At 39.7% G+C, this 25,216-nt stretch overlaps 2 protein-coding genes across 6 annotated transcripts in view; one reads left to right on the top strand and one right to left on the bottom strand.

Annotated features, from left to right (window-relative positions):
* Positions 1–327: 327 nt before the first annotated feature.
* Positions 328–24,991, bottom strand: TRIM23 (tripartite motif containing 23). 2 transcript variants are annotated; one of them, XM_080372843.1, is made up of 11 exons: positions 24,627–24,991; positions 23,550–23,712; positions 12,796–12,917; positions 11,704–11,982; positions 10,902–11,084; positions 10,137–10,352; positions 8,920–9,054; positions 5,587–5,716; positions 5,360–5,470; positions 3,804–3,928; positions 328–3,450 (listed from the first exon to the last, which is right to left on the bottom strand). In XM_080372843.1, exons 1-11 carry the CDS (start codon positions 24,843–24,845, stop codon positions 3,271–3,273), a joined length of 1,863 nt encoding a protein of 620 aa, XP_080228969.1. In that variant the 5' UTR covers positions 24,846–24,991; the 3' UTR covers positions 328–3,270. The 2 variants fall into 2 exon arrangements, 1 of the variants encoding a protein (XP_080228969.1); XR_013925015.1 differs by having other exon boundaries at positions 3,426–3,450; positions 3,804–4,125.
* Positions 24,992–25,216, top strand: part of TRAPPC13 (trafficking protein particle complex subunit 13) — a 30,842-nt gene continuing 30,617 nt past the window's right edge. For all 4 annotated transcript variants that reach the window (XM_080372851.1, XM_080372852.1, XM_080372853.1 and 1 more), the window contains exon 1: positions 24,992–25,194. In XM_080372851.1, coding sequence (XP_080228977.1) covers positions 25,149–25,194 — 46 coding nt within the window. In that variant the 5' untranslated portion in view covers positions 24,992–25,148. The remainder of the gene's footprint in view (positions 25,195–25,216) is intronic.

Here is a 25,216-nt window from a genome sequence, read left to right on the forward strand (position 1 = left end):
GCTAGATATGGTCCTGTTACTATGTTGGATAGTTTACATTTACTCTACAGTAACATTATGTCCACGTAACACCACTGCACTAGTACAAGACTCAAGAGTTTACAACAGTTCTGGTGACTTCATGAAATGAGATGTGATGCATGCTAATCAGATTCAGTCCCTCAGAAGCTGCTACTACTGAGAAAGTTATCTTCAGTGAGATAAAGGGATATCTTCAGGGATTAATAACAAAAATGCTACAGTAAGTTAAATGTAGCACACTTCAATTCTGAGATGACCTTAAAAAAAAAAAAAGACAAGTTTATTTAAATCGCAAAATTTTAGATACTTTTATTGAAAAGAATTTATTTTCTGGACAACTCAAATTGCAGCAGCTCATTAATTGTTTCCACTAAAAGAGCCCTTTTCAAGAAGCCTTTACATAACATCCACACCTCCTCCCAGCAGTTCAGAATAAGAGCTATCTCACAATAAACCCCTCATGTACCACATAGCCCACAAGAAATCTGAAGATAGCATACAGTAAAACCGTATCAACTGGTATTTCTTAGTTTAGACATGCTATTTTTGAGCTGAGATTCTTTCAAGAAAGCCACAACATAGTCACTGGATGTATTTACTCAGTTTCACAATTAAGGTCAACATCCTGTGAGAAGTTATTTCAAATAATCCTCGTAGTTAATAATGCTTGAGTAAGTTCTAGTTGAGGAAATACTCCAATTACATATTGCAAAGTCAGTACACTGAAAACTAAAGTTCAGTAAAACTGGTAAAACAAGCTTAAAATTTGTAACTGAAGCAGTTTATATGTAGTATTAATTTATAATACAAATAAACTTCTTAGTGTACCTGTTTACACTGAAGAGTTCACAGACATATGCAACACTTTCACAGTTACTTCAAACCATCTTAAATAAATTCCATTTAACAACACTTTTATGGTGGCATTACACGTGCCACAAGAAAGCCTTTGTACTCAGAGAACATGCACTAGTGAGAATTCCTCCTCTGCCCTCTAATGTTACAAAAAATCCAAACTGGTCACCTTGAACGAAGGGAACTATACTGAGAGGCCTGTATAACTGAGGCAAAAGCCAGCTAAAGTAAAATTCATAATTAAGATTTTTCTAAAGAATGCATGTCTTCTCTGTTAAATATATTCCAGGAAGAGGTATCTACAATGCTTAGCAGAAATTGTTCTTATTTTAAAAAGAACTACAAAGGGACAGTCAGCCCCAACTAGGTCTGGGGCTTCTCTACAGTACGGGCTAGGCATGTGCTCCAGTCAGAGCCGCCAACTGTCTATTGGGCAAGAAGTTACAGGCTGGGAGCAACAAACATTTTTTTAGTTCGGTAGGTGCACCGAACTTACAACTTCATTGTAAATCATTTCCAAAATTATCAGCTTGTCTGAAGAAAGAGCAAATACCCCTTCTCAGTGCCTATGTACATATGTTGGCATTGAAACCCATTTCACAAACTAATTTTAACTAATTTAAAGCTTAGTGTTCTTCCAGCTACTATTCAAGTCATTAGACTTGCTGAATCTGAAGCTGCATTTATCACCATTTACAGGAAATTTAAGTAACAAGAGAAAACTACAGGCAGATGTCATTATGAGGAAGTAGTTACCTTAACTGCTTCCTCTTGACAAAAAGTGCAAATGTACTAAATTATTTGTTTATACATTCTTGGCTTTACCTATGATATGTAGTGGGAAAACATAAAATTGGTAGTATTACAATAAAAGCCATAGCCACAGATCATTGGATACATTTCCTTTGCCAGGTGAGGTTCACAGCTGTCACAGATAAACATGATTTTCAGTGTGGCAAAAATATCTCCCATCTGCAAAAAACACTGCTCAATTCCACTGTCTGGTTCTCCTAATTCACCTGTGCTCCAGTAAGGAAAGTGATGATGAAGAGTTTTGATATATTGGCCACGCTCTTTGTAGCTCTTCTAGCAACACGAAGAGGTCCATGGCATGGCTTCTTCCATCGGCAATGCTGCACACTTGAAAAGGAGGGCACAACATTCTTGTGCATGTACCAGACAAATAAAATTGTTAGCAGTTGCATATGCAGAAAAAAATAAATAATAATAAAAAAAGACATCCCTAAATCGTTGCAGTCTTCCCTAAATTTAAACAGCATTACACCTATGTTTAACAGGTTTGTGAATGAGTAATCTTCAAGAATAGAGGCACTGGTGATAGTTCCATGTAAAAGATACAGAAAGAACTGAAAATCTTATTATGGAAGTTTTATATCACATTTTAGCATCTGCTCTTCTCTAAGGGTTAGAACTAGTGTATACTATTGTGTTACTGAATATTTTAAGGCCACTACCTTAATCTGGAAGCATGACTTCTACATAAGAGTACAGAGCTGGACTGACATTGCACCACATCACTTCTTTAGGGAGGTTTTCAGTTTTTTTTTAATTTCATTTGACTTCTTGAGGAGCAAGTTTAATCTCTAAAGGTAGATTACATCCTCAAGCATGCACAAAATGCTTTCACCTCAGTCTCACTATAGTCTATCCATAAATAGTTTAGCATGTGTAGAAACAAAAAAACCCCAAACCCTGACTAACCCCTCCCCCCCAACTAGAAAATGACTGGCTAAACAATGCCACAGCCCCCTAGCCCTGCAAAGCTGCACCTAATTCTCAGTTTTCTTTGCCCAGTTATGCTGCCTTCCAGTAACAAACAGGGAAGCTAATAAATAATGGGCGAAACATTTTCCTTTTGTATTGTATTTGCATGTAATTTTCAATACCAACTTGAGGTGAATGCATTCTTTAGACGTTAAAAGAGTAGAACCATTTACTTCTGACTAGTAGACTGAGCTGGCTATTCTAATAACTTGAGACAGATTTTGGAATAGTTTCCTGGAAAAGGATTTCTAACTAACTCAAAATTAACCAATTAAGTGCTGTAAACTTGTTATAATTATTATGTGAACTCCCATGCATATTTTATCAGGGAAGAATTTTAAATTTTAACAACTTAATTTAATCAAAAGAGTATCAAGGCACCCTTGTAATGGGTCCATTCCACTACTTGTAAATGTATCACATTTCAAAAACACTATAACAGCACAAGTTTACTGAACCAATTATCCAGTCTAAGATAAAGACCTACATTTTTCTGTAACCACCAAGTTAAATAAAGTCCCCTTTTCAGACAGCACACCTGGCTACAAAATCCTAAATCGTGCAAACAAGACAAAACAGTAAACAGCCTTAAGTTACAGCCTGTAAAATTTAAGCCACATCCAGGACACCAGCAGCCACTAACTGCCTCGACAGCCAGTCCAATCCTTCATAAAGTCCTGTACCACTTCGGGCATCACAACCCTGAATATACCAGCTACGGCCACAGCAGAGCTTGTGGAGACTCAGCAGTTCTGTGATTTCTTCCACTGAAAGCGCACCTGCCACATCCTGCAGGAGTCAGATACAAAGACTTGATTATTCTTCTGTATTATGTTTGAAGCATTTTATTTTTAACTGATGGCTTAGACTGAAGCTACAGATCACATAAAAGCTTTCTAAACACAAAAGCCAAACAAAACAGTTATGCATTTACTACTTGTTACCATCAACCAAAAACTGGTTGTTGAATCCACTGAGCACTCTAGCATAACTTAGTTTACCAGCCTTAAACATAAAAGAAAGCATCTACGTTTTATGATTTCCACATTACAATTCCCTTATCATAGCAGTGGGTTCAGAAAGTCGGAATTTGATACACAAACTGAGGAAAAGACTAACAGAGTGAAAAAAATCACAAGTACCTGTTTATTAGCAAAGATCAAGAGCAAGGCATCCCGCAATTCCTTCTCTGTTAGTAATTTTGCAAGTTCACTGTGTGCTTCACTGACCCTGTCTCTGTGACTGCTATCAACAACAAACACCACCGCTAAAAAAGACAGAGAGAAATGTTTTACGCACATTTAAATATAAACTCTGTAAAATTAGCTTTCAACTTACACAATTCTTCTGTTCTAGCAGTATTCTATGTGAAGTTTCTTAGCAGTGTGCAACTTCAATTTCAAATCCAGGACTGGGAAATGCCTTACATATCTCTGCACTTTTGAAAAAAATCTAAAATTCATCCTAAAACAAGGAAAAAAAAGTCTGAAGTCTTTTGCCTAGTCTAACATAAAGAGTGTTATTTTAAGTACTTAGGTCTAAACGCAGATTTACTATGTATGGATTGAGTATCTCCGTTTAAACCATTTCTTGATCCATTTATACTCGATCAACTCCCACATGACTGTTCCAGTTTCCCTTAACTGGCTGTAAAATCTGCAAGTCCAGCCAAATCAGCACAGCTGCCTTCAGCTACAGACTACACAAACCAGAGAAGATTGTCATGGACCCCAGGCAGCAATAGTACATTTTACCATCCACTACACGGACTAACCAAGATGCCAGAAAGAATGGACAGTCGGGGAGGCAGAGCTAGAGGACAGGATTTAAAGCCATTACAGATTTTTGCAATGAAAAAACTCCCAAAACCAAAACTCAACAAAAATTACTGCAGGTATGCACCAGGTTAACTGCTTAGATTTCTCTCCAACATACAATTCTTCGAGGCAGACATGATTCCATGCTGCTGGCATTTACACAGTAAGTTTTAAGGGGACAACAGAAATCCCAAAATGCAATTTTTGACAGTTTCAAAAGATGAACAACTTAAAATGTTCAAGTTTGCAATGATGGCTGAAATAATGCACAAAGTGGAGCACATAAACTGACGTCTGTCATTCCTAAGTATTTAAGATAAATCTCCATAGTTGTTTTCCAATTTATTCATTAATTCATTCAGACTTAACAGAAGAACAGCATGAATTTCTAAGTTGGCACCATTTACATCAGTGTTTTCAGAATCAGTCATCTAGCCTATGACCAGATATTACACTTCAATACCAAGTCAGAAGTTACAGAACTTTGTAGAATTTTTTAAGTTGCCAACTGAAGGCTCCTAAAGGCTAAGTATTTTCATTTCAAGTGCTATCTAAATTTCATACCTGGCAAGTACTACTTCTCACTATGCAAACTCGGAACACTGCACCTTGTTTGTTGTCAGCTAGGACAAGTTTTTCTGAGATTCTAATTTTGTTTGGCTCCATGAACTGTCTAATGGATTTAGAGAATGCACCTTTATCATGCAGCAGACATTATGACCAACTGGATTAAAATTTCTTAGCTCATGAACCTAGCAGCTGTACTTTGCATTAGATGAACAATTTTCTACAGTTATAAATTAGTTCTATTAATAACCTTTCGGGCATTGAAATACAAGCTAAAAGACAAAATACAGTTTAAAAGTTGTATTACATCTTACCTTGTGTATTGAGATAATAATGTTTCCACAATGGCCTCAGTTTGTGCTTCCCTCCTACGTCCCAAATAGTAAACTTCAAATTCTTGTATTCTACTGTTTCAACATTAAAACCTAGAATAAAAATACTGAAGTTATATAGTCTTATTCGGTATGAATATAAAATAATCAAATTCTAGAGTTAAGTCAAACATTCAGAAAAATCATTACTTTAAATTGTGGCTACTAACCTATTGTTGGAATTGGCTGCATGAATTCATCTTGCTTTAACTTAAACAAAATAGTTGTTTTCCCAGCTCCATCTAATCCTAGAGTGACAACCCGAATTTCCATTTTTGGTCCAATATGTACCCTGTTGTCCTGGAAGAAACGGCAAACATAAGAGCAAATTTAGGAAATTTCAATTAGGAAATCCTTATGTTTAAGACACTTATCTTAACATTAAATGGATGGACTCCAAAAATACAAGGCACAACCACCAATCACCTCGAGCAACAATATACACTAAAATATCCAATAAACTATGGTTTACTTGAAGATAGTCTTCTTGGGTACTCCTGGTGCTGGTAAGGGTTAGCAGTTTGCCATACTTGCTTCAACACTCACGGGTAAGTGCTCTTTACTTATCTCTGGTACCATTTCCTTAATCACTTTCCCTCTCACCAGTAAATACACATAAATATTTAGGATGATGTCCTGGTTTTGGTTGGGATAGAGTTCATTTTCTTCCTAGCAGCTAGTACAATGCTGTGTTTTGGATATAGTACAAGAACACACAGATGTTTTTAGTTGTAGCTAAGTAATTTTTATACCAAGTCAAGGACTTCTCAGTTTCTCAGGCCTTGCCAGTGGGAAGGCTGGGGGTGCACAAGAAGCTGGGAGGGGACACAGCCAGGACAGCTGACCCCAACTGACCACAGGGCTGTTCCATACCATATGATCTCATGCTCAGCATAGAAAGCTGGGGGAAGAAGAAGGAAGGGGGGGACGTTTGGAGTGATGCCGTTTGTCTCCCCAAGTAACCGTTATGTGTGATGCAGCCCTGCTGTCCTGGAGGTGGCTGAACCCCTGCCTGCCCGTGGGAAGTGGTGAATGAATTCCTTGTTTTGCTTTGCTTGCACATGTGGCTTTTGCTTCACCCATTAAACTGTCTTTATCTCAACCCACCAGTTTCCTCACTTTTACCCTTCCGATTCTCTCCCCCATCCCACTGCGGGGGAGTATGCGAGCGGCTGTGTCTGGCTTAGTCGGCAGCCAGGGTTAAACCACAACACACGACCAATTGCTATTCTCGTATATAACACTCCACAGCCACTGCCCTCCTTTGACCAAGACAAAATAGCACTCTCTCTTCAAATAAGGATCACACTCCTGGATGCGGGGCCATTTCCTTGCCAACAAGCAAAGCACATGAAGACATTTCAACCTTATTCGGTCAAAGTCCTCACAAATACATAGGTAAAAATCCATTGGAAACACTATATTAACAACATCTGGGAAAAAATTATTATATAGAAACATATTTCTTGAAAGATTTTCAGTATCTTGTCCTAGAATTCTCCAAACCATCCCTTCAGAGCTTTATACATGGTGTTTCCCTTGATGGTTTATAAGGAAGGAACAGCACTATCCATATTTTTTGTATCATCAGTGAAATAAAAAATCTGAATAAAATCTACTCACTTTCAATAGTACAAAGGACTTCTCCCTCTCTCCTTAAATCTCCACAATATTCACTAGATATGGAATGTTCCTCTGACCTGGTACTGTTTGAAATGCTTTTAAAACTTTATAACGGATGCAGCCTTTGATGCCTGATAAGTTCCTGAGAAAGACCTTTTCAGTGATATAATAAGAGTTTACAGTTTTCTGAAGATTTTATTTCTGTCTGAAATCTGTTGTCAAACACAGACCTTTCAAGATACAGCAAGCCTTACTACAAGTCACAACAGTGGCCATCAGCAAAAAGTATTCTAAAAAACCATTGTATATAAAGAACGCTTTAAATTTTGTAAGAAGTGAGAAAATATAAAAAGTAAGAAAATGAAGTAATTATCTTCACCTTAATTTTTTATGGCTGCTGCAGTTTTTGTGACACATGATATTTGATTTGGCATGTCTGAAATGCGGCATCTAAGCTTCAGAAGATTTCATAAAAATACCAGTTTGTCACAGGAGAAAAGCAACAAAAGACCCATTTTTTTCTAAAGAAAACTGAGGTGTAAAGAGGCACTGGAAGACTTCTGGGTCCTATTTCAGTTAATAAGTCCAGCTGACTATCACAGCTTAGGTGGCTGCAACCATTCTCTTTCCAAATGCTCAGAAATTAGCAATCAAAATTTTCTGAATCAGGTTAAGAGCTCCTAAAGGCAAAACCAGACATCCACAATGCATCTCTGACTCAGCCCTGTGAGATGGCAGCATCAATTAACTCTGAATACACAGTATACAACTCATCAACGGTGAAATGTGAATGCTGCTTCATTTATGGGTTTGCATTGGGAGTTTGCAGAAGCATTCTCCCTGACCCTGCTAACTCTGATCTCTGCTGAATCAGGGAGGGGCAGAAGTGAAAATGTTGCATTTATTGATCTGACAAAGCAGTTATTACATGGAAATTCAAATATACTGAAGTTACAGAGCAAAGTATTTAAAAGAAATTGAATTTCTGGTATCAACAAGGACTGGGACAGTCACCATGGAAGCATCCATTCCTTTACAGTAAAGGCTTCAACAGCGACAATTAAATCCTCAGTTTCTTCTTGACAAATATAGTTCCTATTACTCTTTCACTCATGCAGAACCAAAAAAAACCCCATAAATTAAAGTACTTCTTGTTCTTTAAAGTTTCAAACTTATTTACTCTCCTATGCGGAAAGTATCACCATTCTCAAACTCCAAATAATTTCACTCTTCTCAAACAATAGGTGGTATTGAAAAGATATATAAAGCAATAAGAAAAAAAACAACTTAGAAGATGAACTGTCTAAGCCATCAGTGAATACAAAGCAAATATAAGACAAATAAATGAATGTAAAGAAATACATTATTTTTAATATAATAAAATGAAAGTTACTAGCATTATTGCATTTAAAAACAGGTGTGCAATTTTCAGAAAACAAAATATTAATAAACATTCAGCAGAAGTTATGTGTCCTCATGAAAAAGCCAAAATACATGGAAAAATAAAGGGTAGATTCCTGATCTGAGTTGAATGTAGAACAAATCATGGATGTTTCCAAGGAAAGGTGTCCCTAGAATTCACAAATAGTATCTTACGTATTTAAAAGAAAGCAGCTAATGTTCAAACAAAGCTACTGACTGATGGAGTCAATGTCAAATTAATGTTTCTCACACTAATTATAACACCACACTGGTTTTGTTGCTTAAATACCAGACGGTACTCATTATAGGGTAAGACACTGTGGCTGTGATACTGAACTGCCTAAATTTGCTGCAACAAATACAGCATCATAATGAACATACATAGTTCTTGCTTTCTTTTAAATTACACTTGAGACTTCATAAAGTGGATAGCTGTACTTTCATGAAATTAAGAATACCTTTGTAAAAGTGACAGGTATGCTAGCATCCAGCTGTACGTGATCTGCAAGTTCTGTAAATTGCTGCTGCTGTTTCTGTAACGTCTCTAGCAATCTTGTAATTTCCTGTTTGGCCAACACTACTCTGCAGTCATCCTAAACAGACAAAAAAACAACAGCATGCTTTTCCTTTAGTAACTTACTTAAAATAATTAAACACAATGTAAATATATTGGCTGGAAATGCATCACTTTCAATAGAAATACTCTAGTTAAAGAAACTCACATTCACAAAATAGATTTATTTAAAATTGCAGTACAAATGTGAAGGCTTTGTCATTCTTTCTTAATACTAATAAATACTAAATAGTTCTGCATTTTTTAAAAAACTTTTTCTTTGAGCCTTCTTAGTCCTGTAGGTATAAGAATATAAATAACAAGAGACAGTAATGTAATATAAAAATAATATATCATTCAACTATCATTTCAGCAGCTTGAATACAGCAGCTGCTTTGCAGTATACAGCAACACAAGGCAACGCAATTAACATGAAAAGATTAATATCCACCCATCAATGATGAGGACATTTGCATAGTTAAAAAGTACATCTGACTAAGCAACCGGACACTAGGTCTAAGCAAAGTTTTAAAAACTACAAACACATTACTAAAATAATTTCCCACATTGTTTACTGTTTGCTACATACACTATTTACTTCTCACTATCACTAAATTAAGTAAATAACGGACCAACCAGATACTCTCATAGACCCGCTTTCTTCACACATTTAAGATATTCAATTACTTGTATTACAAGTGCTACCAGAAGTTTAGTCCTAAAACACTTTTGCCTACCAGCCTCATATGACAACCATCTTCAAATACTTATACTGGTGTTTACAGTGACACTGTAAAATCCTTCCCATAAATCTTGTAGCTTTTTGCTTTGATTTCATCTCTCCTTTCAACTATCCTCACAAATAACCAGAAATTACTCCAGACAAGATAACCAAGCACAGAATTTCCAGCAACTGGAGGACTTGAACGCTTTTGTACTGACTATCCTTGTCTAACACCCCCTTGTAATGAATACTTCAGTCTCATGTTGTATAATTATTGTTTTAACATTGTAAAGTAAATAAAAATGCAGAGTACCATCTAATATTTTCATTTGTGGCCTTAACTTAATTTGCAGTTCCATCTATCTTGACATATGTTAACAGCTCACTTGCCAACCCACCTGTTGTAAAGTCTTTTCACAATGAAGGCAAGCTGTTGAAACCTGGGACAAAAGGATCGTCATGTCTTCTTGCTGTTGCCTAAGCCAAATCAACTTCTCTCTCACATGAGCATCAACAACACTAAGAGCCATTTCCTCCTGACGGCAAAGGGTTTCATGAAGATCAGAAAAATAGGCTCGGACACACGAGCGAGCGTTCTCTGCAGTCCCTGGTACCTACAGTGTTGCAGTCAGAAGATCCAGAGGATTAAGGACACCAGTTGATTCCAGAAGTACATTTTTCATTTTATTCCAGTTTCTAACTTATGTTCATATCTGCTTGGCTACATCACAGTTCAAGTGCTGTTATACAGAAAGTCTTATCAGCTTTAAGACAAAGATCCTCCAAGAAGTTACTCTGATAATCAAGTTGGTTATTTGTATGTAAAATGATATCTAAATGATATCTAAAAATGACCAGGGAAAAAATCCTCAGTATTATCACAGCACCTGAGAACAGATGCAATCTGTCACAGTACTTCAGTACTGTACTAGCATTTATACAGCCCTCTCTACTGTCTCCCTATTGTCATGTAGCCTAAAAACATTGCAATGAACTACAAATTCCCCTCTATCTGCTGGTTTAAATCTCAATACTGACTTGGTAGAGATAAGAACTTACGGTCTTGTCTTATAAAACCCATGTATAATTTTCAAAGAAATTTCTTATCTCAGTTATTAAAAACCAAATATTCTGTGCATGTGGGAAAAAAAAGGAAAGCATACATGTTCAGTATGGGCCATTCCAACTCCATCTTCAACTATTTGTTCTCCTCCTTCTATATGCTGAACAATTCCAACTAATTTTCTGGAATAATCTGAGATTTCTTCTGTGAAAGTTCTTATACAGTGGGCCATGTCTAAAATGGATGCACGAATCTGGTTTGCTTCTGGTTCCAAGACAGAATGCTATTAATTAAAAGCAACATATCAAAGATCAATCATAAATACCTTAATAATATTTTCCATTTTACTACATATTTAATATATATGTGTGTATGTATATGTGTGTATATATATATATGTAGGAAAGGCAAGTAAGAATTTATAACCATCTTGCAATTTAAAATGTAATCAGGAGTTACAGATTATGCTGAGACTGAGATAGGCATCTAGCAATCACACAAACAAACATACTAATCTGCCTGTTTACCACCATCAATTACAAAAAAAGAAGGGCAGTTAGACTGCACCAGGTTGGGTGAACCTAGTGTTCGCATAATGAAAACAATTTTCAGAACTGATGACTCAATGTTGTGAGAAGTTCAGAAAAGCATCAGATAAAGAGACTGTCCATCTTAATACATAAGTAACTTATTGTGGTCTTAGAAATAATGTTTCTTTTCTTGTAATCTTATCATGGTAGTTATCTGAAATGCAGGGAAAGCAAAAGAACAGTATGAAGATACATCTATAAAGACATATTAAGAACCTACTTTCCTTTCTTGGTAATCTTTTATACTTTAATTGGATAAATAATTATGCAAGCCGCCCCATGGCGTAACTAGAAACAGATTATTAGCAGTACCTTATGACCTTGATGCTTCCCGTACTCTTTGCAGACACAACACATAAGAGGACTCGCCTGACAGCCCTCTTCTAAACAAACAAACTCAATAGCATGCACTTGGTGTTGGGAGCACATGGTCTTCTCGTGAGGCTTATCAGCAAGAGGTACACGTCTGTGTTTCGCTAGTGTCTTTGTAGAATGAGTAAGCTGGGAACAGTCTGCACACAGGTGAGTGGCACAAACAGTGCAATACACAGATGCAACATGGGCTTCATCTTCATCGCAACGAATGATACTCTAACAACAACAAAAAAAACCCAATGCTGAATTTGTTAACATTTAATCCCATACAAGCTTGGAAACAGACTTTCTGTAAAAGTTACAAACTATTAAGTATTTGGACTACTTTGAAAACTAAGTTCTCAATAATTTTTTTTTACATAAAATATGTTTTCCTTTATAGTCTACTCCAATAAATTATTCTAGAAGTGTTCAGTGATTTCATAAATCCAAACTTCAGTATAAGTTGTAAAGGTTTAGAGGGTAAAATTCATACTCCAATCATTTCCTCCAAAGCAATCATTAGAGAGAAAAGAATTACAGACAGACAAAACATCTAGGACAGTTACCTATTCCTAGAATGACACTGCATGGTATTTCTTGCATACCAGTTGTTAATACTGAAATGGTTAAAGCAGCTGGTTTTCATAGTGAAGTACTGTCACATGATGTAGTGATATCAAATAAATAAAAGGAACTACTTAAGAAGAAGAGTTGAAGGCTTTAGGAAGAGTTTCCAGATGTTTTAGAAAACTGTCCTTAAATCACTATAACTACAATATCCAAATAAGTAACCTTTTCTAAAAAACATACATGCCTAAAAGTAGGGGGAAATAGTATGTATGCTTGGCAATACTTCTTAATTTTCTGCTTTAGTCAGTACAGATTAGCATTTGAGTATGGAACTATTGAAGCCTTAATACTAGATACTGAAAGAAAACAACAGCTTTATTAGTGAAATCACATTAGGCAAAGAACTGATATTTCTTTTCTATCTAGAGATAAATTAAAGCAAATGTAGCAAACTTGGCTTTTTTTAAAACTGAGTACCTCTCCAGATAGACCGATGGCTTCTTCTGCTGTCCCACACTGCCCAACAGGTCCATTCTGCAACCGTTCCAAGAGTTCCAACAACGCAAAATTCTTTTTCAAGCCCCAGACACCAGAGTCTCCTATTTTTCAGGAAGAGTTAAATGAAGGGGAGACGTAAAAAAAACCCTCAAGCAAACACCATCATGAGCAGTTTCACAAACCACTGAGATTCCAATATTAAGAGCACATTAACTACAGTGACATTAACTAAAATGAGATACAACTATCACTTTTTCTCTGTAAGCTCACACCTTTCCACCCCCTCCTTCGTTCCATCACAGAACTATTTAATATTTATGCAGATTTTTCCTGCTTAAAAGATTTCACAGTTATTAAAAATTTACAAAAACTCAGTAAATACACTTATAAAGTAATCCACAATAGCTAACAACTAAGGACTACAAGGAACACACAAACTCTGATTTTTATCATAAAAATTCGTATTTTGCATAACTACATGAGTGAACATTTCTACTAATGGAAGCTTTGAAGAATTTGCACTGACAAACCTCATATTCCCTGAATCACAAAATGCAACACCTACTGCAGATCTCAGTCCAGTAAAAACCTGAATAAGATTTAAAACAATATTCGGAAAGACCCATATACACTATTTGATATAGCGAAAAAGATACCTCCTACTTCCTTGAGCAAAGCAGAAATCTGTGTCTACTCCTGTATCATCCTCAGTTTGTAGAAGTTCACATGAAACAACATGATGAAAAGCAAAACCAGGATTGCATCCCAATGACTGCTGCTAAATGCTACCTGCATAGTCCATGTAGCATATGAGAACCCTAGTCATTGCTTCTCAAAGAAAGTACCATCCTTTGACTTTTCTCAGCATAATTATCATAAATTTAAAACCATTTTCTCTGCCAGAAGGCAAAGGTCCCTCAAGAGATCACCTTTGTGCACTGGCTCATTACTCTTTAGTCATTACTGAATCACATGCTAGTTGAAGCTGGAAGGGACCTCTGGGCATAACCTTGCCCAGTCCTCTTACTCAAGCAGGATCACCTAGAGCTGGCTGCTAAGGCCCAGACAGCTTCTGAAGATCTCCAAGGAGGGAGATTCCACCACCTCTTTGGGCAACTTGTGCCAGAGTGTGGTTACCCTCACAGTCAAAATTGCTTCTTTATGTACAGACAGAACTTCTTGAGCCTCAGTTTGTGCACACAGCCTCTAGTTCTTGTCACCAGATGCACTGAAAAAAGCCTGGCTCTGTCTTACTCTCCCTTGAGATATTTGCACAAAATACCTCAGCCTTTCCTCATATGAGAGATACACCAGGCCCTTTATTGTCTTACAGGCCTTTTACTCCAGTAGCTATTATCTCTCTTGTACTGGGGAGCCCCAAACTGGATACAGTACTCTAGGTCTAGCCTCACCAGTGCGGAGGACAGGGGAAGGATCACCACCCTGGCCTTGCTGGCAACGTTCCTCCAAGATACTGTTCGCTTTCTTTGCTGCAACAACATACCAGGTAAACCAGGACCTCCAGGTCCTTTTCTGCAAAGCCACCCTTCAGTTGGTTGGCTCATTCTCTTCTCAAATGAGAGAATTAAAATCACACTATCTCAAGTTGGAAGGGACCCATAAAGATCATTGAGTCCAACTCCCTGCTCCTCACAGGTCTCTGAAACTAAACCACATGACTAAGAAAATCATGCAGACACTACCTGAATTCTTGACAGGCTTGGTGCTGTGACCACTTCCCTGGGGAGCCTGTCCCAGTGACTGACCACCATCTCAGGAAAGAACCTTTTCCTGATCTCCAGTCTGAACTTCCCCTGATGCAGCTTCATTCCATCTCCTCGTGTCCTATCGCTGGTCACCAGGGAGAGGAGATCGGCACCTCCCCTCCTCTGCCCCCCTTGAGGAAGCTGCAGGCTGTGATGAGGTCACCCCTCAGCCTTCTCTTCTCCAAGCTGAGCAAACCAAGTGACCTCAGCTGCTCCTCACAAGTTTTGCCCTTGAGGCCTTTCCCCATCTGGGTCACCCTTCTCTGGACACACTGTAGCAGTTTGATGTCCTCCTTGTATTGAGGTGCCGAAAACTGCACACAGTACTCGAGGTGGGGCCACACCAGTGCAGTGTAGAGTGGGACAGTCACCTCCCTGGACTGGTTGGCCGTGCTGTGCTTCATGCACCCCAGGACATGGTTGGCCCTTTTGGCTGCCAGGACACACTGATGACTCATGTTGAACTTGTCGTCAACCCAACTCCCCAGATCTCTTTCTGTGGGGCTGCTCTCCAGCCTCTCATCCCCCAGTGTGTATGTATAGCCAGGATTACCTCAGGATTAAACTTCTCTGCTTTGTCTACATTCTTGTTTGTGAGGTGACCAACCACATCAAACAACAGAATAACATTATCTCTGATTCTCCTTTTGCTGTTGACATATTTTAAAAAGCCCTTTTTGTTGTCCTTCACAGTGCTGACCAGCCTGAACTCTAATCGAGCTTTGGCCACATGAATTTTCTCCCTACAGTGCTGAAGAGCATCTCTGTAGCCTCCCGCATCACCTGTCCTTGCTTCCAATGTCTGTACACTTTCTTCTTCTGCCTAAGTTCTAGAAGATCCCTGCCTAGTCAAGCCAGCATTTTGCCTTACCTGCTTGACACTCTGAAATTGCCTGCTCCTGCACTTTTAAGGCATGGCTCTTCAGAAGTGATTTAGATGTAATGCAGAAAGCACCTAGCAACTTCCTCTCAGCAGAGCTGTTATATATAAAAGAAAAAAACCCAAACATATTTTAGTAGTATGCTATCAGACATTCCTCAGATGGGATGTTTGCCATTTTTAGGGATTGAGTATGCATCTCCTCAATGCACAACATCTAGAAAGTTATATTTGATCAACTGCAATAAGCTGACTACCATTGCTGAATCACATTTACTATTGAAAATTAGGAATGACCAATTTCAGAGAGATGATCGGAGAACACACAGGTGTTTTTGATGTAGCTTAGTGTTGAATTCACTACGAATTTCCAGAATGAGTGTCAGCTGTGTGCGTAGGTTTGGGTTTTTCTTCTTCAAAATCCAAGGTGGATCAACTTGTGAAGTTGTTTATTGCCCAAACTAAGCCCTTATTACTGCACAGTTTAGAATCAGTTTAACTACTCCTAACTGACACTAACAAGCCTGTTTCTATATAATATCAATACATGTCAGTCCAGGTAGAGAGTGTTATTACTTGCTAACAAAGCGTAATTTGGAAGGGTCAAGTAAAGACATGCGCATGTGCTCTTCCTCCAGCCTCAATGCTATGATGAGCTCTTCTGCTGTTGTCACAGAGATTTTATTATGCTCAGTTCACCAAAACTGGTAGAACACAGGTATATAAACCAAACCTCCACATATCGTGTTTTCCTAACAAATATCACAGAATTAACCCACAAATGCCTATGATCTTGTAACATTATTTTTACCAGCTCTTGAAACAACATAATTGACAGCAAAGACCAGCTCAAGAAATTACTTAATTATATCCAGCATTTCTGCTGAATACTAACAGAGCACTTCGGTGCACTGAAAGGCAGGCAAAATGTGGACATTGGTTTCACCAATAACATTGCCCTGACCTCTTTGGCAGATTTTTTACTGAAGTGTACAGAATCTGCTAACTTCAGGAAAAGAAACGGAGGGGGTGTGTGTGTGTCTGGTAGCTTTGAGTAGAGTGATAGATAGCACCACATTACCAGTAGTGCCCAGGGTAGTGACAGATGTACATTTACGTAATTAAGAAGGTGCCTGGGAACACCACCTTGTATTTAAACAGAATCTGTAAGACCCAAAATCAACTATTCTATCTTATGATGGAACTTTTGAACTGTTTGTAAGACAGGAAAAGGTTAATGCAGTTACTTTTTAGAGTTAGAACATCATGATCTGAACAAAACTGCATATGCATGCTGCTTTTGTAATTCAAATATTTGTTTTGTACTTTATGCAAGCATACCCATACAAGAATGAGCCAAACTTAGTGAACTTCTGCTGTTCACCTGTAAAAAAAATAATACATAACTTCTGTACTAAATTCAATTAACTGCTTTATTCAATTTACACTTCTCTTCAAGCATGATCTGGAAAACATAATTTTGGAAAACAATACCAGACCTGGAAAAAAATTGGGTTGCCTCTCATAAGCCAGTTGCACAGAACAGCAACTGGAGGCTGAGATTGGTTCCCAAAGATGCCTAAAAACTATTGACATTTTCAGTCCACATATCTGGTGTTAAGTCTGCATCTGACATGAATGCACAGAAGCTGCATTCTATGCATGTTTCCAAAGACAAAGCCCAGGCTACCTGAGTTACCTGGTTCTCCAGAGTGCTGTTTCACAACTCCTACATTATGCTGCCCTGTTGTGGCTTGGTAGGCATGTGCCCTTTGTATCCTTCTGGAATTCAGATGTCATACCACTGATCCTACACAGACATTAAGTCTTCTTTCCTCAGTACTGAGATTTATCAAACACTCCACGGATTTTGATGTAACATGAGAGTGAAAGTGTTGTTCCAAATTAACAGACACCAATTATTATGAGCAGCAAGCAGTTATGAGAACCATCAAAGCTAATTACCCATCCCAAATACTCATGTTCCACTGCTTCTCAGCTTGGTACACAGTCAAGAGAATAATCAGCATTTTCACTGTTCTAAGAATATGGAACTTCAGCTCCCACAGGAGTCTGGATTTGCAGCACACAGAGAGTATACACTGCTATAAAGGCTCTTTGTAGAATTATACAAGCACCATTCAAATATTGTCACTACATAAAAGGCAATGCTTTTAAGAGCTAGGTTTCTTACAATATTGCTTGCAAGGAAGCGCACACAAAAGCAAACAAAAAAAACCCAAATCCAAAAATATCTGCAAGTTCTCCTACCTTCAGCTTCAGCTTGTTGAGAATTATTCTCTGTACTGGTTTTGGCTGGGACTGAGTTAATTTTTTTAATAGTAGCTGGTTTGGGGCTATGTTTTGTACTTGTGATCAAAACAGTGACGATAATACACCTGTATTTTAGCTATTGCTGAGCAGTGCTTACACAGTATGGTTGCCTTTTTTCGTTTCTCATGCTGCTCCACCAGTGGACAGGCTGGGGGTACACAAGAAGCTGGGAGGGGATACAGCTGGAACAGCTGACCCCAACTGACCACAGGGATATTCCATACAATATAACATCATGCTCAGCAATAAAAGCTGGGGGGGAAGAAGAAGGAAGTGGGGCAATGTTCACGGTTATAGCACCTGTCTTCCCAAGTAACCACCACAAGTGATGGGGCCTGGCTTTCCCAGAAATGGCTAAACACGTGCCTGGCAGTGGGAAGCAGTGAATTAATTCCTTGTTTGCTTTGCTTATGTGCGCAGCTTTTGTTTTACCTATTAAACTGCCTTTGTCTCAACCCACTTTTGCCCTTCCAGTCCTCTCCTCTGTTCCACTGCAGGGGAGTGAGCAAGTGGCTCCGTGGGGCTGAGCTGCCCCCCAGGGTTAAACCACAATGTTGTCTTTTACTTCAGAAGCTATGAAACAAGAAAAATGAGACTGGCTTTCAATCTTAAGGCTGGCTTCATTGCTTGAAATTCATGCAAGTGCTTTTACTGCCTGACAATGTTTTTCCTGCAGTACTGTTTCAAATAGCAGAGCTGCATTACATGGCTAGGCAAAATTACATGGAAGACTGGCATGCTCACATGCCAACTGCTTTCCCATCAGAGGAGGCAGAGCAAGGATGCACGCCACATCTGTCCAAAGTGAGGGCAACAATGCTACAGTAGCTCTGAAGAGACATGTAACAGGAATCAACACATCCACACTGTATACTTTATTGTTACATGAAACTTCCAGTTTTCCCACATAAAACTTTCTTTCATAGGCATGCCTCCCTGACCCAACCCCCCTCCAGTTTAAATCATCAACCATAATATTCTCAGTGGCTAAACTGAATAGTGAATGCTGTACCACTTACCTAAAGGATGACACAGCTATGTTTAGTTAGTCGGGAAATGTCCAAGGACCCTTACTGCCACATGACGGATGTACAGACTGCTAAGTCCTTGGGTTGGTTATCTTTAGAAGGGACATTTTGTCTTAGATCCCTGTTGTACATGCAACATGGTAAGATGAAGACTTTAAACATGGCAGCTGAGGAATAGAGTCTGCGCAGAGACAACTCCTCAAGGACATTGTGCAGGCGCAAGATACTTAAATGAATTCTCAGAATTGTAATGAATAAACAAATTCTTGGAAAGCTAATGAATAGGTATGAGTCGCTTGTATAAAGGGGGGACTGAAAAGTCCCCTCGGGGTGCATGACTTCGGTGGAGCAATCCCCCATGCACCCAGCGCTGCCGAATAAAGATAACCTCCACTCGCCTGCATATTGCTGACTGATTCTTCAAATCAATTTGGCACCCCAGATGGGACCTCCTCTGCTCAGCTGCGGGACCCATTGAGAGCGGGTACTCCCTAGGGTACCCATGGGGATTTTCCCAGAGGGGCTCCTCATCTCACCTGGATCACCGCAGGAGCAGACACGGACTCCATCTTACAGAGCGAAGGTACTATCTTTATTCAAATATATATTAATTGTGAATATTATATTAACCTTATATTTTAAACAGTACATGGTCAGCATGAAGAGAAAACCAAGTCAGAATATCCAAAGCAGAACTAATTTACTGGAATATCACCAACAGAAAAGATACATCTATAACTATTCTGTGTTTCTCGTTCATAATTTAAAGCTGTCAGAAGAAGCGAAGTCAAATGCTTTTAATTCCTTCCTTTAACTTCTTATATAGCTTGAGATTTGATAATACATACCATACACTGTTAGTGCACTGTTGATCTTGCACTACACAGAAAAACAAGCAAACTTATGTATCAACTATTAACCAACTAAACCCAGAATTTATAACCAGTAAGCACCCTATAAAATATGCATTATCAAGAGAAAGTAATGTCTCATTTCACCACATCTACCATAAAGTCTGTGTATTTGAGAAAAAAAGCCACTTTGCTTCTTTTTACACTAAACCTACTACGAAATTACTACGTACTCGACACACATTTTGGACACATCTGATCCAGTGTTTATTTTACATTTAAAAACACTAAAAGATGAGTCGTGAAAATACATCTGTTTAATCTCTTGGACTCGCTCAAATTCTGCTTTGATTGCAAATGTATGAGTCTAGTGATCTCATCCTTGGGCCTACAAGGGATGTTCATGCGCATTACAAAACCACTACAGACTATGACTGTCTCTTCTCAAAAGGAGATAAGACAATGACTAGCAGGAAGAGTGCCAGCCAGGAATGAGCCAGTGACAATGAAAATGCTAAGACTGAAAGACCAGACTTTTCAAATGCACTTTCAAAAGAATAAAGCTTGTCTGCAAAAGAATTATAAATAATGCAAGGAATGAAGGAGCAACTTTTGTCTAAATGTCTGAACAAAGCTAAGAGTATGTTATGTTATAGCTACATTTTCTTGCACAATGTTTTGAGGTTTTACCTTAGTACTCAAACACTAGCAAAAGAATATATAAATGTAAACAATACCAATGGGATGGATTCCAGGAAGAATGCTAACATGTGCGTACATCAGTTCAAAAAGTTCTAATGACAGAAAACAGTTTCAGACCTGTAATAATGATGTTGGCAAGGAGAGCTCACCTGAGCCATAAACTGTTAAAGGCTTCCTTAGCAGAGCTGCTCAGCTGAAAATCAAAAGCCAGAGCCTCCAAAGCTGTTATATAAGCACATCCTTCCCAACAGTTCATTGGTCCATGTATTAAAAAAAAAAATCCAAAACCCAAAACCAACCCACTAACCCAATGCAGGAAGACGACAGAAAGCAGTTTGCAAGAAATGTTTCACCTCTTCTCCTAGATAAAGACACTTTTAATGAAAAGGCATTCAGAGGAGTCTTCTTCTATGAAGACCACTTTCTAGATTTTCCCCTAAATATACTGCCCGAGTCAACATGATCTCCAGAATATATTCCTTCAAAATTTTGAAAATTGAAGAAGATTTTCCATTACATGTTTTTGGTTAAAGAATGTTAATCTAGATAGATAGAAGATAACCTCTAGACTGATCACATACTTTCAACATGTACACCTCACATACTTTCAACAGGTACACCACGTGGTTTGGGCAGGCTTTAGTCCTACCAATTCATTAGTAATTATTTTCTCTCATACCAAGGTTTTATGAATTATTAGAATATTTTGGTAAGCATGTAAATGAGGTGTTGTCAATTTTCTCTTGCAGACTCCACATTTCCAGAAATTCTGATTGAGAAAGTACCCCTAATCCTGCCTTCCCATAGTTTTTTTTAATATATATATACACACATACATACATTTATATAAGCAACATGCCAGTACATTTAAACCAAGTGTCCACTTCAGAAAGGAGAAAATACAGCTATACCTATCCATATATAGATCCCTGAGTATTTCTTCCAAAAAGTTCCCTTTCAAAATATTCCTTGGGAAAACCTGGACAAATATAGGATTAAGTGATTTAGTGATAAGAGCAAAGGAAAACAATCACCTTTATCCGAACTGTACAGGCTAAACGACCAACTAAAAGCATGTGTAAAATCCACAGTTACTTATTTAGGAACTTTGTTCAACACAGGTAGCTTTACACCCTGATTATACAGCTTCTCTTTCAACAGAACTTTCTCTTGGCAGTGATCCTATAACCCAGATTTAGATACTAAACCGCCTCCTGAGACTACTTCATTAAATGGCAGAATTGGCAGTTGCAGAAATGGGTGAAAATGGCGCTTGCTTTCTCGCATGCCCTGAAATGGGAGGGAAGGATAAGAAGTTCCCTGGGCACACAGTTGCCATGACTCCCTGTCAGCTCCACTCCAGAGCTCTCAGAAGGAAACAGAACTACAAGAACAGTAATTTAACCAACAGCAGTAACCGCCAAGTGATCAGAGCAAGACAAAAAAAGCAGAGATGCCTCAAAGAGGAGTCATGATGAGCTGCACTCCACAAACCATCCCGTTTTTACATGCTGAAAGCAATAATATTTCTCAAGGCAGTTGTTATGGACATGGTAAGACTAAAAGCGTCTATGACCCTCTTCTGCCCCGAATCAAATCCCCAGACAGAACATTTTTATTTACATTCACAGAACTATTTTTACTTCCAAGCTGTTTTGCTAAAATGTTCTACCTATCAGTTTTTGATCACAGTATATAATCCTTCTTTCTAGTACTAGCCAGTAGGACACAAGTCTACTAGCTTATCCTGGACTCAAAAGTTGAAGCTTTTCTTCCCACTTCCTATCTATAGGAGCCTTAAGAGTTTAATAATGTTTCACTATGTTCCATCAGAAGCTCCTCTTATTATGCAAGATGAAAAAACCATAGGTGCTTTTACAAAGCGTCATTTTTCTTAAACCTGAAATCCACAAGGAATATAATAGGATACTTTCAGATAGCTGGGAAAAAAATGACCAATAAAAATTAAGAAGTGACAAGTTCCCCATCATAATGAAAATGGTACTTCTACTTTACAAGATACAAGCAGTGGTCTTGGACAGAAATGTTTCACAATAGTAGGACTGAATATTGTGCTCTAACAGTCTCCTCCTTAAAAGCACACTTCAAGAAATCTCATGCAGCTGTACAGTCATAGGTAAAAAGTAAAATAAATCATGACCCTTTTAACCGCATCTTCTAGACTAGCAGTCATTCATGATGCTCACACTTATGAACTCCCTCCCCCTAGAAAATAAACTCTTCTTTCATATGAGACTGATTATTTCTTTTCCTGACTCCTATTTCCATGAAAGCATCCAGAGAGTGCCTTAATAGCCCTCTCCATTTGATCTGCAATCTAGCAGATTCACTTACCAGAAAGTAAATTCTTATTTTAGCATATTCTATATATAAATATTTCTTTCATGGATTACCACATTACAGATCTCCCTCTCTGATGATTCTCCTTCCAACAGCTTTTTTCCCCCCATGCTGGAGCCAGTCCTATTAACAAGTCCTTCTCAGTACAAATTCTTCTGATAACTTGTCTCCTCTGTAACCCTATGTTAAACAGGCAATTGCTATTCCGAAGGAAACATAAGCATGGGTCATCTTTTGCCTAAAATAAACCTCCACTGCTGGATAAAAGCTGTACCTTATCCTTTCAAATCCGGTCTGCAGGCCCTCCTACAGTATGGAAATTCCTGTTGGTAGCCTGCTGCTGTCAGCTACTTCATATATAGAATTACTGTACATTTTAAAAATCAGGCTTGTTACCACTGATACTTCCCTCTGTATCACTTCATCATGTACCCAGACAAATCTGCTCATCACAGAAACTACCCATCTAACTGCACGGTTTACTTACTGTTTAGGACAACAGAAAACTCATTCAGGATCCCTTAGATGCTAGTTTAACACAGAGTAGTCCCTTTGTAAACATAGGTGTGCAAAAAGACTTCAAGGTATAAAGCTTGCAAGCCCAGGTTCAAGAAGATAAAGTCTTGACTTTCTTTTTTTAAGACATCTATTTTACTAATGCTTAACAGTGCTTCTCTGAATGAAGAGGAACACTGCACATTCATTACTTGGACATATCACTAAGTGGAGCATTCAGAAACTATATCTAGCATTATATTCTAGTTATCCCTGGGTGACAGGTTTTAAGAACTTCAGACTTACATCTTCTTACCTAGTTCAGTAACTTGTCGATCAAATGGACAACGAACTGCTCTGCCATGGAGGGGAAGCCGGGTAAGACAGTCATGGCAGACAGTATGGCCACACAAAAGCAGCCGGGGAACTTTGTCACCTTGTAAAGAAAATACATCTTCACAGACTCCACACTCAAGAACCTATAATTTAAAAAGAGGCCATATTTGGTCTTGATGTGACAAAAAAAGCAAAACTTCGCAGTTTACTTTACAGAAGTTCCTGCAATCACAGCAGATAAACCGAATCATTAATTTTCCTTTGTACACCCAAATAACGATCATATAAATGATTTGTTAAAAAAATAAAGACAGGAACAGAACGTTTTAACTCTTCAGCATCCCACCTGAAGTTCTTGCGCACTTCATTTAATGAACTCCCACAAGAGAAGTCCACTAGTCAAGCAGCACAATTAAGTATGTAGAAACGTCCTCACACGAGGAGGAAAGGGAGGGCAAGACCCTGCCAAAGCAGGCTATGAGCCGGTGGAGAAAGCTTCCATTCGTAGCTAATACATATAACAAGGTCAGTCATACCAAGTTAGCCATTTATGAAACTGCAAACACAGCATCCAGGTAGCAAAAGCAAACAGGAGGGGACCACAACATCTTAAACGGCTAATAAGAAGCAAAACTGATCGTCATTTAGAAAAAAAACCCACCACAACCAAAACCCAAACAACCACCAGAACCAAACCCCACCGACACTCCCCACGACAGGGCCTGCTAACCCCCGCGGCGCGCCCGCGCCCTCCAGAGCGCTGCCCTTTGCGGCCGGGGCCGGCCCTGCGCAGAGGCCTCCCGCCCGCATCGCGCTCCGAGCAGCCCGCAGCGCCGCGGCTCCGGGCGGGCGAGGCCGGTAAAGGGCCAGGGAAGCGGCTGCCCGGCCCGGCCCGAGACGAACGCCGGTGCCTCAGGGGACGACTCCTGCCCTGAAGACCCCTCGTAGCCGTGCTTCCCCTTCCCCCCGGTGGTGCCGGCCCGCAACCCCGCAACGCCCCGCCACGCTCGGCAGCGGCCGAGCCAGACGGTGCAAAGGGCCGGACAGCCCGTCTCACCTTCACTGCGGCGCCAGCCGGGCCGCGGCCACTGCTACCGGGCCCCCGGCCGCTGTCCTGCCCGGTACCAGCCTCGACCTTGTTTACGCCGAGGGCGGCCATGTTGCGGCGGGCGGGGCGGAGCGGAGCGGCGCGGCCACCGCCCCAGTGGGAGCATGCGCGCCCCCTCCGGCCGGCGCCCGCCTCTCGCCACTCGCACCGCAGAACTACGGTTCCCATCGTGCCGCGCCGCAGGGCTGCCCGTGCGGCTCTGGCGGACCGCGGATCCCAGCGCTCCAAAGCGCAGGCGACGCCCCCTCGGCAGGTCGCCGAGCGCTCCTCCGCCCGCCCAGGCGGGAGGCGGCGCGCCCTGGGGGCTGCAGTGTCGCGTGCCGTGCTGTGCCGCGCCGCGTCCAGGGGCGGCCGCTCCCGGGGGCGGCCTATTTATCGCGCCCGCTCGCCCCGCCTCTTCTGACCCAGCGTCCTCCGCTGTCGGCGGCGGTTCGGTGCGGCTGCCCTTCTGCAGCGGTGAGCGCTGCCGCCATGGACGTTAACCAGCCCAAGCAGGAGCACTTATTGGCCCTGAAAGGTATCGATATCGCGACCCGCCG

Source organism: Falco punctatus (assembly GCF_963210335.1).
Source record: "Falco punctatus genome assembly, chromosome: Z".
In the NCBI taxonomy this organism is placed as follows: Eukaryota; Metazoa; Chordata; class Aves; order Falconiformes; family Falconidae; genus Falco; species Falco punctatus.